Source organism: Mytilus trossulus, chromosome 2, assembly GCF_036588685.1.
Source record: "Mytilus trossulus isolate FHL-02 chromosome 2, PNRI_Mtr1.1.1.hap1, whole genome shotgun sequence".
NCBI lineage: Eukaryota > Metazoa > Mollusca > Bivalvia > Mytilida > Mytilidae > Mytilus > Mytilus trossulus.
The window spans coordinates 41,289,519-41,305,936 of NC_086374.1; the positions used below are offsets into that span (position 1 = coordinate 41,289,519).

At 29.4% G+C, this 16,418-nt stretch overlaps 2 protein-coding genes across 10 annotated transcripts in view; both read left to right on the forward strand.

Moving 5' to 3' along the window:
• Window positions 1-4,277, forward strand: part of LOC134707260 (ecotropic viral integration site 5 ortholog-like) — a 54,065-nt gene extending 49,788 nt beyond the window's left edge. For 8 of the 9 annotated variants that reach the window (XM_063566875.1, XM_063566871.1, XM_063566878.1 and 5 more), the window contains one exon: window positions 689-4,277. In XM_063566875.1, the coding sequence (XP_063422945.1) occupies window positions 689-1,243 (555 nt within the window). In that variant the 3' untranslated portion in view covers window positions 1,244-4,277. The remainder of the gene's footprint in view (window positions 1-688) is intronic. The other variant, XM_063566879.1, reaches the window with a different exon arrangement.
• A 4,297-nt stretch (window positions 4,278-8,574) lies between these two features.
• LOC134707262 (uncharacterized) lies at window positions 8,575-16,221 on the forward strand. The gene is made up of 4 exons (XM_063566880.1): window positions 8,575-8,686; window positions 13,204-13,700; window positions 14,178-14,258; window positions 15,147-16,221. Exons 1-3 carry the CDS (start codon window positions 8,619-8,621, stop codon window positions 14,225-14,227), a joined length of 615 nt encoding a protein of 204 aa, XP_063422950.1. The 5' UTR covers window positions 8,575-8,618; the 3' UTR covers window positions 14,228-14,258; window positions 15,147-16,221.
• The last annotated feature ends 197 nt before the right edge of the window (window positions 16,222-16,418 follow it).

A 16,418-nucleotide genomic window follows, 5' to 3' on the forward strand; every position in this document is an offset into this window, starting at 1 on the left:
ATCATTTTAATTATTTATATTTCATTATAATAAAGTAGTATTTAATATGATTAATTATTATACAAATTTAACACAACTATTTGTTACTCTATAATTTTGATATAAGTTTCAAGATATACATAGTTTTCTCTGTGTTATGATGAAACAAAGTTTTTATTTCTTCAAGCTTGCTTTATTATGAAAACACCAATGATAAATTTTAAGGGAGAAACTTGTTATTACATATGCAGTTCATATAAGTTTAATAAAGATATTATTCATGAAATTTGTCACGGTCTCTCTTGTGGCAACCAGAAACTATATTGTTATACATTTACTTTTTTTTTCGATCATCCCCAAGTTTCTGATTTGCATTTAAGGGAATGACCTATTATTTGTAGAAGTCTTTTATTGATCCAAGAATGTTTGTTATAATTTAAATTAGCATGAAGTATTTTTATTGAGCACTGCATAATGTTTAGCAAATATATTAGTTCAGATTGAAATAATGCTAACGATTATTTTGATATATTCCTTTCTTTTATTGTACATGTATGCATTATTTAAAAAAAGCATTTTTCTATTTCCTATATTCAAATATATATTTATGTCCTATTGCTAATTACATACTATGAAGTGTGTTGTATATTTTCTGATGAAATTGGATTATTCTATATAATAGTTTAACTGATTACTTTTATTTTATCAGGTTCTACAATTGAAGTTTTTCCAGAATTCACCAAAGTCCACTTCTTACAACGGTCTAGAAGTGAGTGATAGTGAGTCAGAAGAAGACTTTGAAGAGTTAGAAAATCCCGAGAGTTTAAACAAAACCTTATCAGACATTATAGAAGGGAAGAACAAAGCCTGTGATTTATCTTTAAATACTCATCTTCTTGGTGCTGAATCAGAACTAACAAATGGACAGTCTTTAACTTCTGGTTTTAAAGAGTGCTTAACAAGGGAGACAAATCTTCAGAATTCAAGTTCTCCAATAGTTTTAGTAACTCAGGATTCAGAAGTGTGTTCAAATGAGGAAGAAACTCAGTGCAATGGAAATTTATCTGAAGACCATTCAGATTTAAGTGCCAATTCTTTTTCTACAAATAAACAAGATGTTTGTAGAGAAATTGAAAGTACTTTGGAAAATCCCTCCACAAATGGTACAAAAGATTCCATTTCAACTAATGAAGAATCAAGTTTACTAGATGAAATTTCATCAAGTTTACAAACCATTTCATTTCAGAACCAGGAGACAGATTAACATGAAAACCTGCCTAAAACATATCTTCGTATAATTACTTTTTTTTTTTTATAACACATTGAGTATAAACAACATTAAAAAAACATATATTTTCCACCAATCAGAATATTTCTATTATGTAAATTATCATATGAAACATGAATATACAAACTCTTACTTGAAAGGAAAACTATACAAAAATTGAAATAAAAATATTAGCAAATTTAAAAAAATGAATTTATTTGATATCATGTCAATTAAGAAATGTATGAAATAAAGGATTACAGGAAAATCATGTTTTATCCATTATTTTCATTTTATCTTAAATGATTTTAAATATGTCTAATCAAGTTTTCAAATGATAAGTCATATTAATATTAAGTCAAGCAAGATTCATAATGCCATCTTTACTGCCATGCTTAGTCACAGAAAGACCAAATATTTTTAGTATACTTTTTCCCAATTGTCTTTGAATACAATTTGTTTACATCACTTAGAAAGTTATTCTGTCAGAAATCCAAGTTTGAGTGAATATTTTCCAAAAATAAAGTATTGAAAATATTTAATCGTTCTTGATAATAGATTTAGATATTGAAAATACAGGAAAAGTACTTTTTGTTGTGTAACAGAATATTCAATCAAATTTTAAAATGACAACCTACTTGATAATTTATTGGCTAAATATTTTTTTCTATCTCAAATTAAATCTCCTTTTTTTAGGGAATTCAATCATGTTATAAAGGGCAAGGAGTTCAACCACCACACATGAAACTCATCATTTCTGTTTGGAATGTCAACAGACTTAAGTTTGTGCAATACTTATCATTATTTCAATAAAACTCACCAGAAAGTTTATTTTTGTCTTTAAATAAAGGTTTTACTTATACCAGAAGCTGACATCACAGTGATAAAAAAAACTCTGAATAGAGACAGCATACTTTAATTTATATTTTTGTCAACTTCTAGAGGCAAGCTGATGTGTCCCCATTCTACATTTTTTGTGCATGATATTTTCAAATTTAATTTCATATTAATCCCTTGAAAATTTTGTTGTCATCTATATCATTAGAAGACTTATATATGACCTTATAAGATCGTTTTTCATAGTTGCTTATTTGTAATGAAAATAAAGAATGCATCTTAACTATAAATTGACTATGTGATCTATATAGAATGGTTTCAAATATTTTTTCTTGTCTAGTCATCATGTTTATCCTAATAAAATGAAATTACCAAGATGAAGAAACAAAATAGTTGTTAATTTATATTTTGGCAACATTGTAGTAAAGATATAAATGGTGGTGTATGTCACAATTTGAACTACTTTTTGGCAAAGTATGAAAAAGTTCTATCATTTTCTGTTTACACTCCCATACTTCTTTAAGAGCTGTAAGTTACTGCCACTTAACCATAACAACAGCATATATAAGAAAAAAATGAATTCTTACAAAGAGGATCCTTTCAGCACTTTAAATATTTACTAATTAACATCTTCATCCTTGTTCATTTGATTTCATTCAATTATAATTTGTATCATCTAATTGCAAAAATAAACATATCTAAATCCTAACAGCTTTATCATCCTTATGCAATTATCATTTTATAATGAACATAAATATGGTAAAATGTGGCACCTTTGTAGAAGATCATGAGAAATATTTTTCTTTATGTTAATTTGTACACTTGTCAATTTTATTGTTACATTCATTATTGTGCCAAATGTTAAAGGTTTGTTATCATTAAAGGTACAATATATATTTATTATATGTTTTGTAGTGGTTATTTTTTTAAATTCTAAGAAGTTTACTTATGTTAATGTTCAACCAGATTCAGAAACATCTAGGTATATCTATCCATTTAAATACAAATTATGTATTTAATTTTGTAACATAGAACTACTTATATATTTCTGTCTGATTTCCAGAATTGGCTGCATTATATTCTGAGATGTAATTAAATCCACTAAAGAATCATTGCTGTTATTATTGGCCTTCACTGTTTGACAGGCTATGTCATCTACAGTAAATTAATAAATGATTAAAATATTCTATTTTCCTGTAATGAAGAATAAGTTTAAAACATCTTGTATTGTATATATAATTTCATAAAATTATCTGTTTACAATAAAAAATATGATATAGGTAATTTTTTTTATATTTGAATTTTCTGAACAATTTTCTTCCATTCATTTACTTACCACAACTCCACTTCAGCTACAAATCTCTGTGTGAAAATATCCTTAAACTAAAAAAAATTCGGAGATTTAATTAGTATTCATTAAAAAGTAAATTATGTATGAATTCTTTGATATGATTTTTATGGCAATTATTTTGATTTTTCTTATATATCTTCATATTTTGATTTGTTTATAAACTCTATGGTGTATTTTATATTTGGTTTCTATCTAATTAACATAAACCCCCATTTCCTTTTATATTTATATATAACACCCGTATTCAAATTAAAACAATTCTCTTTCTTATATGATTAATTTTTACTGTTCTGATAAATGTTTCCATTCTTTTCCCTTCTCTGTTCTTTGTATGAATTCTTGTAATTTCAGAAAATGACTTTCAGTTAAAAAATTACAACTATTCTACAGTAAAATGTTATATGTCTCAAAGTATTCAAATAACTCATACAAATAAATTATTCCACTTTTCTTTGTTTTGTTTTTTTTATCTCAAAACATAAAAGTTCAAGCTTTTGAATTATTTCATTTTTCAAATTTTATTAAAAATCAGCAAGAACATGTACCATATTTGATCATAGAAACTAGTAATTAAATATGTGTATAATTGAAATAAAAAATCAGACTTGTTATACGTTGCTGAAGTAAGACTAACTTTTCCCCCAAATTAAAGAGCCCCCAAATGGCATGTTACCTCCTGCTTGTTTCCCTTCAGTAACACAATATCATATTTGTAAAAGTCTATTAGTTTACATCATCTGTCTTGTCTTGTTTTATTGTTATGTTGCTGTCATGTCAAAGTTTATATGTGTTTGTGTTAAATGTTATTTACAATGATTAAAAATATTTTCAATATTTTAACAAGTCTCTTCTTTTAGTGTCATGAAGGGAGGCAAGCAAATAGTTATAAAAGTTATCAGGTTTATAATTTAATATGCCAGGCCAGCGTTTTATCTACACAAGACTCATCAGTGACACTCAGATCAAAATACAATGTAGATAGAAAGCCAAACAAGTACAAAGTTGAAGAGCATTGATGACTCAAATTCCCCAAAAATGTGCCAAATACGGCTAAGGTTATCTATGCCTGGGATAAGACTGATCATCTTCAGAATTATTGTCCTGTTTAGGTTACATTTGTAATTGTTTACAATTACCTTGTGAGATGGCTTTTAAAAACATGTTATTTTATTTTACCAAATTTTCTTTCTTTGCATGTTTATTTTGTCTTTGGCTGTTAATCACCCGATAGTTAATCATATAACTTTGTATCATGACCTTTGTGGTTGAGTAGTCTGAATATATATAATCTTCAATATATCTAGCCTATCAAAACACATGAGTTCTGTGTTCAAAGGCTTCAAACTGCATAGGTTGCAGGTCTAGGTGCATTAGACTTGAAGTGAATATACTTGGGTTGCTAGTTTTCCAGTCAGTAGTCGGTCGTCTCTCAAATAATTCAACACTTTTGACAGATGTTACGGATTATGGTTCTATCTCGAAGAATTTGGTAGAACAATAATTTCCATGTTGTGGTAATACATGCTCGTTTCTAGAAAGATGTTTTGCTTATATTCATACCACTGCATATCCCCCCTTTTAAAATATGGGGGTGTACTGTTTTACCTCTGTCTGTCCGTTGGTCTGTCCCATGAATATTTTTCGTCGCATCTTTCTCAGGAACTACAGTACAATGATTTCTGAAATTTTGTTTTATGATTTATATTAGTGGACTATACTGTGTGATGCGTTTTCAGATTCATCATGCACTCAACAAATTTCTGTTCCCCGAACATTTACATCATTTTACACATGGCATCCAAGTTGACAATTTTCGTCACTTTTTTCTCAAGAACTATATAACAAGGGTTTCTGAAATTCGTTTTCAGGGTTAATATAAGTCAGCTTTATCGTGTGATGAATTTTCAGATTTATCACTTTACAACTTCCTGTTTATCGTCAAGTATTTATCAAGGGATATTATCAGTGAGCAGTAGCTCACAGTTTTACTTGTTCTGGATATATTGTCTGGAGTATAAGTTTTTGACTGCTTGTGATGTTACCTGACTACTGGTATTATATAGCATGGTTACACGTCCAATTTGTCTTGCATCTAGCGAGGTCCAATGAAGTTGTTCTAACGTTTCGCTTACATATGATATGTATATCTGTACCTTTTTGTTACATATCTGGCTAAACTTCGTTGTCATATTTGATTGTATATTTTTGGAGATGTGGGTCCCATAGTGGGCTCTACACTTAACTGTTTGTCTTACAAAGGAGTAGGTGTATGCTTTTAAAGTTATATTGTTTTACCACTGTCAGTCCGTCCCATGATGGGTAAGTAGTTATCCAAGATGACTTTTCCGACAGTTTGAAGGCTATAAAGTTTTAATCTGTTTGCTGACTGTTTGTACATATATTGTAGGTGTGCATATGGTCAGGGTTTTTAATTTATTGATATTTGCACATTTATGAGATAGTTTTCAAATTTTTAATTAGTTATGTTTATGCAAACCCTACCCCCGTAATCCACCTCTTCAACACACAAACAACTTATAATAAGTTAAGGAGATAAGACACATCAGTATTTTAGCATGGCTGATAGTTATCTTAAAACGTGAATTATTTTGACGGAAACTTCGTTGCACAACAAAGATGCAGAAAGGTACTCATAGAACCTTGTGCCTCGTCTGCGCTGTTATTATTTTAAATGACAACCAGAAAATAATTAAGCTCTTTTCCTTTCAACAGAAAAATGAAGAAAAATACACATAAAAAAAATATTTCTTAAAGATACTGTCTTTTGTGCTTCGGAAAAAGTTGAATAAGTTGATTATGGAATTAATTAAATTTAGATATAAAGGAAAGGCATTTGATGATAGTGTCATTAAATTTCTTTTCAATGGATTTTTTCCGAACAGATTTATAAATTAAAGATATAACATCTGAAATTGTATGAATTTTTAAGTAACTAGCATATTGGCACTTTTTTACTTCGTCAAAGGACATTGTAGTTTTTGTCAGAATTGATGACAACATGTTGAGAGAGAGGTCTGAAAGGGCGACTGTTTCAAGTAGAAGTAGGCTGTAGAGGTTTTCCTGCACAGTCGGTATGGATGATGCTACAGGCAATGGAAATAGTTGGAGAGGCAAGAAAGATAGCAGTAAGACAGCTAGGGCAAGCTACAGAACCTTCATCTTGCTTCATATAGCATTGATGATCTGAGCTGGAAGCCAATGCTGATGAGTTAAAGGTTAGCCACCTCTACTGAACCGCCAACCGGACGATGTAATGGTAAAGGGTGGAACATCTGGTGATGGTCGGAACCATCTAAAGACATCAACGCACCAGCAGAGAGCGACAGAGATTCGGAGATGAGGAAAGATGGACAATCAAGAGAATATGATAGCAGAAAAAGCTGTAAGTAATAGTTACTATATCAAAATATAAACTTTATTGTAAAAAAAACCCATATTTTTCTATCAAAAAAGGTTGATCGAACGGATTTCACATGCGCCGATACACGCTTTAAATATCAAACTGATCGACAAAATGTGTTAGTATATCTTTTGTTTTACAATATTTGTTCACGAAATTAAGGAATCATGATATATATTTTTTTATACACATCAGCCCAGTAGTCAGCACTGACATGAATTATCATTGATATGGTCATATTTATAAATTAACTGTTTACAAAACTTTTTTGAAATACTTTAATAAGATATCGTGATAGATTATAAATTCCTATTCCAGAAGATAATTTAATTTTTGCTGCAACCAGATTATGGAAGTTTTCATATTTGCCTTCTTAATTTATCAAATTTCATGATATTGAAGAAATTTCTTTTTCTTTTTTAAATTTCTAACACATTAATTTGTTTTGTTTTTTGCTCGGATATATAATATCCTTTGTATCCATTCAAAAGTGATATAATTAATAATATATGATTTCCTATTTTAAGTTTATCAAATAATATTTATATTTGATAACAAAATAATTTCAGAAATTTGTTTGATAAAAATAATGTCCATCATATTCGATGAAATACTAAGGCTTTTCTACCTCAGTAATAGATTTCCTTACCTGTATTTGGCAAAACTTTTAGGAACATCGTATTTTATCTGTCATTTAAAATGTTTTTTGGATTCAAATGTCACTGATGACTTTTTTGTAGACGAAACGCGCGTCTGGCGTAAAATTTTATCCTGGTATGTACGATGAGTTTATAGGACGAAAATATAGACAATATAGTTAAAAAGAACGTTAAAGTATTTTAAATGTCTCTTTTATTCAACAATATTTGTACACGAAGTTTAACAATATTATATATAATATGCCAGATAAATAATATACGAAAATATAACCTTTTCAGTAAAAACAATTTTTTGATCCTTAAAGCTCTTCAACTTTGTACTTTTTTGGCTTTATAAATATTTCGATTTGAGCGTCACTGAAGAGTCTAATGTAGACGAAACGCGCGTCTGGCGTACTTTTGATAACTATCAAATTATAAGCCTGATACCTTTGATAACTATTAACACTTTCTGTGGAATATTCTTGATAGATCACCAAACTATAGCTCCTAGATATGCTTTAAATTGCTATTTTGAGCAATTTCAGCGATTTTCGAGTATTTCTTCCCAACAATATCAGGCTATCAGGCAGTTCTAAAGCAAACCAAAATTCGATGTTCAATTAGTTATAGGAGTATATCTTAACATTGTCTTTCGGATACTCATTATTTATTTTAGTCGTCATTTCGATGACAAATTTTACAAACAAAATGACATCTTAAGTTTGCAATTTAAAAAATGCCCTCAACCTCAACATGTATCGCGGAATTACATTATTTTTATGAAAATATGTTAAATTGTTGAAAAAATATTTGAAATGTAGATCTCTCATATTTTACTTTCATTCCCTGTAAAGATCAAATACAAACGAAATATTTGATCAATGATTCAAAATTTTTTAAAACAGACCCATTTAAGAAATGATTCAAAATAACCAGTTTTATACTGGGAATAAATGAACGAGTTCAAATTTAGAACTCAAAAATGAAATTATTTTCTGGTTTGTGTTATTGCGTCCCAAAATAGTGCAACAAGATGTAATTCCTTTGATGTAAAACATATCCAGACATTATGAATACCCCTCAATACACACGTAACACCATGAGGTGAAATGTCCACAGGACATGGTATTTTATTCAGATCTAGTGTTATATTTGGCCTTTGGTAAATGTAGGATGTCGTGTCCACAAAGGTGAGAAATTAACACTTTTATATATTTTATTTATATTTTGATTTCTTTATAAATTTCTTGTTTTATTTTGTAACAAAATTAAATATTGGAGTATTTCAGTAAGTTCTTGTGATTTTTATAATTTACAGGACTGCTCGACAGCATATAACAATACTGATTAACTACAAATTTGTGTAATATGATAATTTTAAATCATTTATTTACAACCGTCTATGAAATCTCCTATTTATTGTACATGCATTTTCAAGCTTTTAGTATGGCCAAATATAAAAAAAAATGATATATATAAAAAATGTATTATTTTCAAATTTTAGAGAGAAAAAATAAACTTTATTATTATTTCTCTATGTTGAGCTGTTATAAGGACCGTATGCATAGGTTTCAACTCGATGAATTTCTATTAAATTGGATCTGACGTAACTGGGGAACCCTAAACTTAAAATTTTAGCCAGTATCTAGGTATAAATTTCTTTGAATATTGTCGGTTTCTTAGGTATATAATTCCTTAAATATAATCGGTGTTTAAAATTCTTTTAATTATCTCGATGTCTTAAATTCTTTAATAATGTCGGTGTCTAAAATTCTTTAATTATGTCGATGTCTTAAATTCTTTAATAATGTCAGGGTCTAGGTATCAACTTGTTATCGTTTTCAGATTTGTAACAAAACATAAAAAAATCAATGTTATTTTTTATTTCTTTGCTTTTTATTAAAAATAAAAGAAATGGCTGCTATAAGAACTGATACAAAGCGATATATTTAAATAAATTCTACAATCTTACTTTCTATCTCCACATGTACCTAACCTATATATAATACCATATCAAACACTACCAATCATTTTCTGACATTAAGGTGGTATGGGAGTCTAAATTAAAAATGATAGAATTTGGGCAAACTTTGCCAAAACGTAGTATCTATTGATATATGTTCAAAATATAAAAACAAAATGATAGGTCTATCATAAAAATGATAGGTCACCGTGCATTTCCTAAGCTACAGGTCGTGACAAAATGACAAATTTTGTATGGATTATACAGGAAAAAGCTCTATTATGTGAATAAAAGCTAATTACTAAATGAAAGAATTGTAAAATAAAATACGAGAAGATATTTTTTAAGAAATAATTTGAGAATATCAAAAGAAAAGATAGGGTCACCGTGCGTTTATTTTTTCCAGCTTAAATACCAAATAGCAAAATTTCAAGTAGATTCCTTCAGAAAATGCACAACTTTAGAGTTACCTTCCCTTTAAATGCTTATTCAAAAATATTGAAAATCAAGCAGAAATAATCAACACTTGTAAAACATATTCATACTTATAAGATATAATCTAATAAAGTTCTTTTAAATGTAAATTCACATTTGTTATCTGCATTCCTGCATCTAATTTGGTAGTTTGATAGAAAATCGGGACCTTAGATTCTCTGTTTTTTACAATCCAAGATGGCGAAAGACACCCATACCACCTGAAATGTATTCCAGTACTAAAACACCATCTTTTTATACTGAAAGTGTATGTTTTTATCCTACATACATCTTATTTTTGAATATCAAATTTTTTTACATTGCTCTAACTGTCAGCAGTTATTGCAATTTTCCAGAAAAAAATAATTCAAATTTTCTTAAGGGTTGACATATAATGGATCACTAGTAAACATTAAGTTTTCGTGATTTGGTCTGTTTTGATGGTGCTATATGTAAGTCGTCAACTTTGTATGATGTAAAAAAAAAAAACCCAAATGATTGGGAGCGTACAAAAGTAATGTTTTTTTTTCTGGCAGGGTTCTCATTTTCGTACTTGTATTTCATTGATAGCTTTTTTAAGATTTCGGAATTGCGTCAGGTTGCCAGTTAACATAGGTCTAGGTCATCTACATTTGTTGCATAGGATCATTCTGAGCCGATCTAACGAAAAATACTGACAAATATCATCTGACCTTTACATAATAGCCAGGAGATTTTCATAATGGCTTATGAAACATCTATTTACCAAATAAACATTAGGGATGTGAATATCCACACGTATTTCATATCCACAAACATTTATCCAAACCCATACAAAAGCTATTACTAGAGTTACAATATCAGGAATAATTTTTAAAAACTAACATTTTTTCCTAAAAAAAAACACGACAGACATCAACCAACAACTTCTTCTATTACAGGCTTTGGTTTTATTATTGCCATGGTATTTTACTTTTTATTTGATTTGTGATTTTTCTATGTCCCTTTAGTTTTATCTGTCTCATTTTTTGGACGAACCCGACTCTTTAAGCCAGTACATAACTTTAAACCAAATAACAAAAAGACAAGGGATTCAAAATATCAGACTAATATCACCCAACATAAACATAAAAATAGTTCCAAACCAAGTTTCAACGAATCAATAAACAGTGTAAAATTGTAAGAAAAAGGGGCACCAAGCTTATATAGTCCGATATAAACATGTACAAATATATGAATAGATGGCGAACTCGTGCAATCGAAAGTTTATATGACATTGTCTGTTTGATTTCATATTTTAGGTAACATCACTATGCTAATTATCTTTTTACCGGTATTAGAATGAGTTTTTGTAAAATTAATCAGAAATGATTTATTCTTGCTCCAATATCAATGTTGACATTCTTTTGTTGTTATTAGCTGATCACGACTAGTTCGTGCGTAACTTATCTCTAGATTAGAGGTTAAATTAAAGTTTAAATGAATGCGGATTTGTTATGAGGTCGAATTATTCACTTGCAAGTGCATACTTCATAAGCGCTGTTTCTTTGCTTATTTTGACAAAACTGAATTAAACTTGCTGCAAATAGCGAATTTTTATTTCACTTTTAAAAAAAATCATGTTTTATGTTTTTGTTATATTTCGTAGATAGTATCTCTTTGATAAGGGTATACGATACATTTACAAGGGAGGTAATGTCGTGGCTAACTTAAATAGTTATTTTCGTGACGTCAAACTATGACTTATCGATTTTTATCATTCAAACTTACTAACTTGAAAAGGAGTTCATGGAACCCTTTTTTGAAATGCCATTTAGTTTGATTGCGTTAGAAGATTATGTATGCCAATTTTCATGAAAACGTCAATAGTGCAACTTTTTTATATTTGATAAATATACAGCAAAACAATATTTTTTTTCTTCTACTTAAGGATGTACTTAGGTGAGGTTAGGTGAAAATATTGATAGGTCATGGACCTCCTTTATTTGAGATTTAAAATATGGCGGGAAAAGGCTGACTCGGATTTTTACCTTATATTTGCCTTGGTGTCATTAGGTCTCAAAACAAAAGAAAAAATATTAAGAATCTTCTAAAATTTTGGTAAATGACCTTTCATGAGCTATTCAGTCTTATATGAAAAAAATAAATGGGTGTTATGGGGCAAAATATTTTTACATTGTATTGAATGGAAAATCACCAAGGAGTCCGAATATTTGACACAAATTCCAAAACCTCACCTAAGTACATCCTTTAAATTAACAAAACAAATCCAGCTTTAAAAACAAGAAAGATATGTATTTCTGTCGAAAAAAAATATACGTCCTTAAATCAAAATTTTGAGCAAGTATATTAGATTCGACCTCATTTTACTCAAAAGGTAGCAAATGAAGGTATTTTTTTAATACATATTTGATTTAATCAGGCAAAAAAAGCGTATATGCAAATTGTCAGCAATATTTCAATATAGGACCAAAACTGTATCGTATGCCCTTTAGGTTTGGTCATTTGGCCAGTATCTCATAACCTATATTTAATTAAACATCTTGTTAGTCGTTAATTGATCGTTCATTTGTAGACCTAGATTTAAATGATCATGTCAGATTATGTGCTACTATGAATTGAACATGGTGAATAGAATCTCAAAAAGGTGTACATATGAATGAAAATAGCTGTATGTCAACTGAACGAAAAGAACAAAAAAGCGATCTTAAGGGCAAAATACAATAATAAAAACAGATCGGTACTATACAAGCTATGTAACAAGGTCAATATTGCCCCGAGTTTTGAAAAATATATCTATAACACCAGTGGATAAACTAAACGTACATAAATGGAGATTCAATAATAAAAAAAAGTGCAAGGACCACCCGAACACAAACGATGACTAAAAACCACAAAATACAACCAAACAATTACGCGAACATCAGACACTCATGTGTGAAGGATATGGTCTAACCCCCCCCCCCCCCTCCAAAAAAAAAACCACATTAAAAAACTATAAAATAGAAATAAGATAAAGCGTATAAACAAGAAAACAAACAATCAAACAAAAACACACACATTGAAATAATAAGACGGTTTGAAAGATAACAAGATTTTTTGTTTATCATAAATCTTTACTTTTAGTTTTCCATGAAAAATTCTAATGACACAACTTATGCAGCATATAACGTTTGGTATCAAATTTCAGCATAATTTGAACTAATTATACTATTCTGGTAAAACTATGTCAATATTGATTAACTTGGTTATATATTGGGTATTTATACAGATGTATAATATTTTCAATAGGAAGACAGTGAACCATCTGATACTATGGACAGTAACACTAGCTCTTGCTAGTTATGGGTCAATTGATGCCTATGTGATACAAGACCAGAATTTCAATGAACAGACTCAGTATGTGTCACAACCGGAAGCACGTCTAAGTAACCCTAATCACCAGTATCCAAACACTCTTGGTTACGTCAGTCAAAATTCTCATCAATCAGATTTCGACCAACAACAAAATATTTTACTTCAACAACTTCATTCAATGAAAAATCAACTACCAAATTTAGATATGACTTCTGAACAAATGCAACAAATCCAACAGCAATTTCCTCAATTTACTAATCAACTACAAACCATGTCTCAAAATGGTTATCATCAACAACCTGATCAGTACTTGAACCAAAGGCATCAACCCAACCAACAAGGCGGGATAGAATACCAAAACTATCGTGACAACTACAAGCCTGATCCACCTAAATATGAAAAATTTCTCAAGACAGTTAAACAGGTTGGATGTGAGTACTAACTTTACAAATCTTTTATTTTGCTGGTCGTTTTTTGTAACAGCTTATTGAAACGTGATCATAGTACACAAAGATTGAATTATAGACAATAATATTTTACAAAATAAACCTACATTTAGATAGGTACTCGATATTTTTTTTCTTTATAATTTAAAATGTTCTATAATGATGGTCTCAGAGGCTTGCTTAGTTGGTCAATACAACAAATATCTATTTTATGTGACCTTTTTTTTTTTATAAATTCGAATGAAAATTTTATATAAAAGAGGGACGAAAGATACCAAAGGGACAGTCAAATTCATAAATCTAAAAAAACACTGACAACGCCATGGCTAAAAAATGAAAACGACAAACAGAAAAACAATAGTACACATGACACAAGATAAAACAACTAAAGAATAAACAACACGAACCCCACCCAAAACTAGGGGTGATAATAATAGTTGTCTTATTAATTTATATTTACAGTTTATTTATATCAGTTCTGGCCACTGATTACAGGATGGGGAATCATATAGGTTAATCCATTAGAATGTCGGACTGATAAAGGTAATATTCGGACAAAAACAATTATGGAAATCTTGAACTGGTAATATGATATGATTGTCATGACATTCGTCTTAATTAAATCATTACTATATTATTCAAAGAAAATGGCTTAATTAAAACCAACTATCAAACAATGTGAAATAACAAGAACACACAGCGGGAAATATCACAATAGAAATAGAATATAAGATAACAAGTAAAAACGTTACTCTCGTCATTTTACCGCAAATTAAGATCTTTATTTACATATTTCTAGATCGTATTTTCAGGTTTTGTCTTATGATTGAGTTTTATAGACAAAGAATTTAATTGTTTCTTAAACGCTATTGTAGAAGAAAAGTATAAATTTTGATCTCCGTCAAGATCAGTCTTGTTATTGTCGATGTTAGATTTAGTATAACTATGTATAGAATTTGACATTATGTCAATTATCTAACTGTCTATTATCCTCCATTGCTAAATGCACATATACTCGCGCTTTTTGTTTTACCACCGTCAAATTATTTTATCCATGCAAAGTATAGATAAGTGCGCAACCTTAAAGGGGCACTAGCTACGAGATATGTAAAACATTTTAATGTACAATAGCTCACAATATACCTGTTCTAAAAGTCGTGTCATAGGTTCATAAATTCTGTCTACAATTCAGTCTTTACTGGATCCACTATCTTCAGTATTTTGTACCATAGGAACATTTTTTCCCATTCATTTGTTTTAAAATTGTTTCGGCGTTTCTCTTTTTTTAAGTAATTACTTAAATGATCACTTTTTCAATTCCTATCAACTATAATCTAGAAAATTGTTTACATTTGTATTGAAGGTTTTTTAAACATTGAATCATACATTTGATGATATCATATACTAATTATATTTATGTTTCCTTTTCAGGTACATGTTGACTTGTTCAGTTTTCTGCAATTATCTCAGAGACGATAATAATGTACAGAAAGTATCAAACATCTGTATAACATCCAGTGAAAATGAATGTCAAATACTTCCATGTCTTTGAGATAATTGAAATTATACAGATTTCCAAACACTGTTTGATTTTGATATAGTGCATATGGTGATTTTTATGTGAAAACATACTTTGATTCAGGTTACTTATGCAGCATTTTGTATTTTATTTACAAAAGTATGAATTTTTCGAAATACTAAGGATTTTTTTATACCAGAAATAGATTTCCCTTAGTCGTATTTGGCACAACTTTTTGGAATTTTGGGTCCTCGATGCTCTTCAACTTTGTACTTATTTGGCATTATACATTTTTTGATCTGAACGCCACTTATGAGTCTTATGTAGACGAAACGCGCGTCTGGCATATTAAATTATAAGCCTGGTAACTTTAATAACTAATAACACAACTGGATCGGTACCATTGCTGTTGGACGTTTCGTCCTCGAGGGTATCACCAGCCCAGTAGTCAGCACTACGGTGTTGACATGAATATCAATTATATGGTAATTCATATAAATTTCCTGTTTACGAAAGTATGATTTTTTTCGAAATACTAAGGATTTTCTTATCCCAGACACATATTACCTCAGACGTATTTGGCACAAATTTATTGGGTCCTCGACGCTCTTTAACTTTTTTTTTCTTTGGCTTTAAAACTATTTTGAACTGAGCGTCACTGATGAGTCTTATGTAGACGAAACGCGCGTCTGGCGTATTGAATTATAAGCCTGGTACTTTTGATAACTTTTTTAACTGTAGTGCTGCATGTATGCATGTACTTTTAATAATAATTACATATTATATAGATATAGGAAAATGTGGTGTATAGTTTATATTTGACATTGTAACTTGTGATATTGATGTTTATAATATATGTTTTTTCTTATTACATTATTAAAATCATTATTATTTTCATTTCTTTACATCAGACAAAAATCAAGAAATTTTACTGGTGTTTATCACAATCAAAACAGTACAATATTAAAAAAAAATTAAAAAAAGAAAGGTTATAACAGCATACTCCGCCATCTTTGCGCAAAATCAGCACACGAAAAACTACCGCGAATTAATTTTACCCTTAACAATGGTGTCGCTCACAAAATCCCCATGGCCATTTTCAAAAGTTGCCAGGTATCATTTAAGAAAATCCAAAAACCGTGAACTTAAAAGAACGCACAGGAATTTAACAAATGTGTAAATCT

Excerpts from the sequence above, each read along its gene's own strand:
- LOC134707262 (XM_063566880.1), top strand. The coding sequence starts at position 8,619 with ATGGTATTTTATTCAGATCTAGTGTTATATTTGGCCTTTGGTAAATGT. Across the intron at positions 8,687-13,203 it reads AGGATGTCGTGTCCACAAAG|GAAGACAGTGAACCATCTGA; the intron begins GTGAGAAATTAA and ends TATTTTCAATAG. Across the intron at positions 13,701-14,177 it reads GACAGTTAAACAGGTTGGAT|TTTATTTATATCAGTTCTGG; the intron begins GTGAGTACTAAC and ends TTATATTTACAG.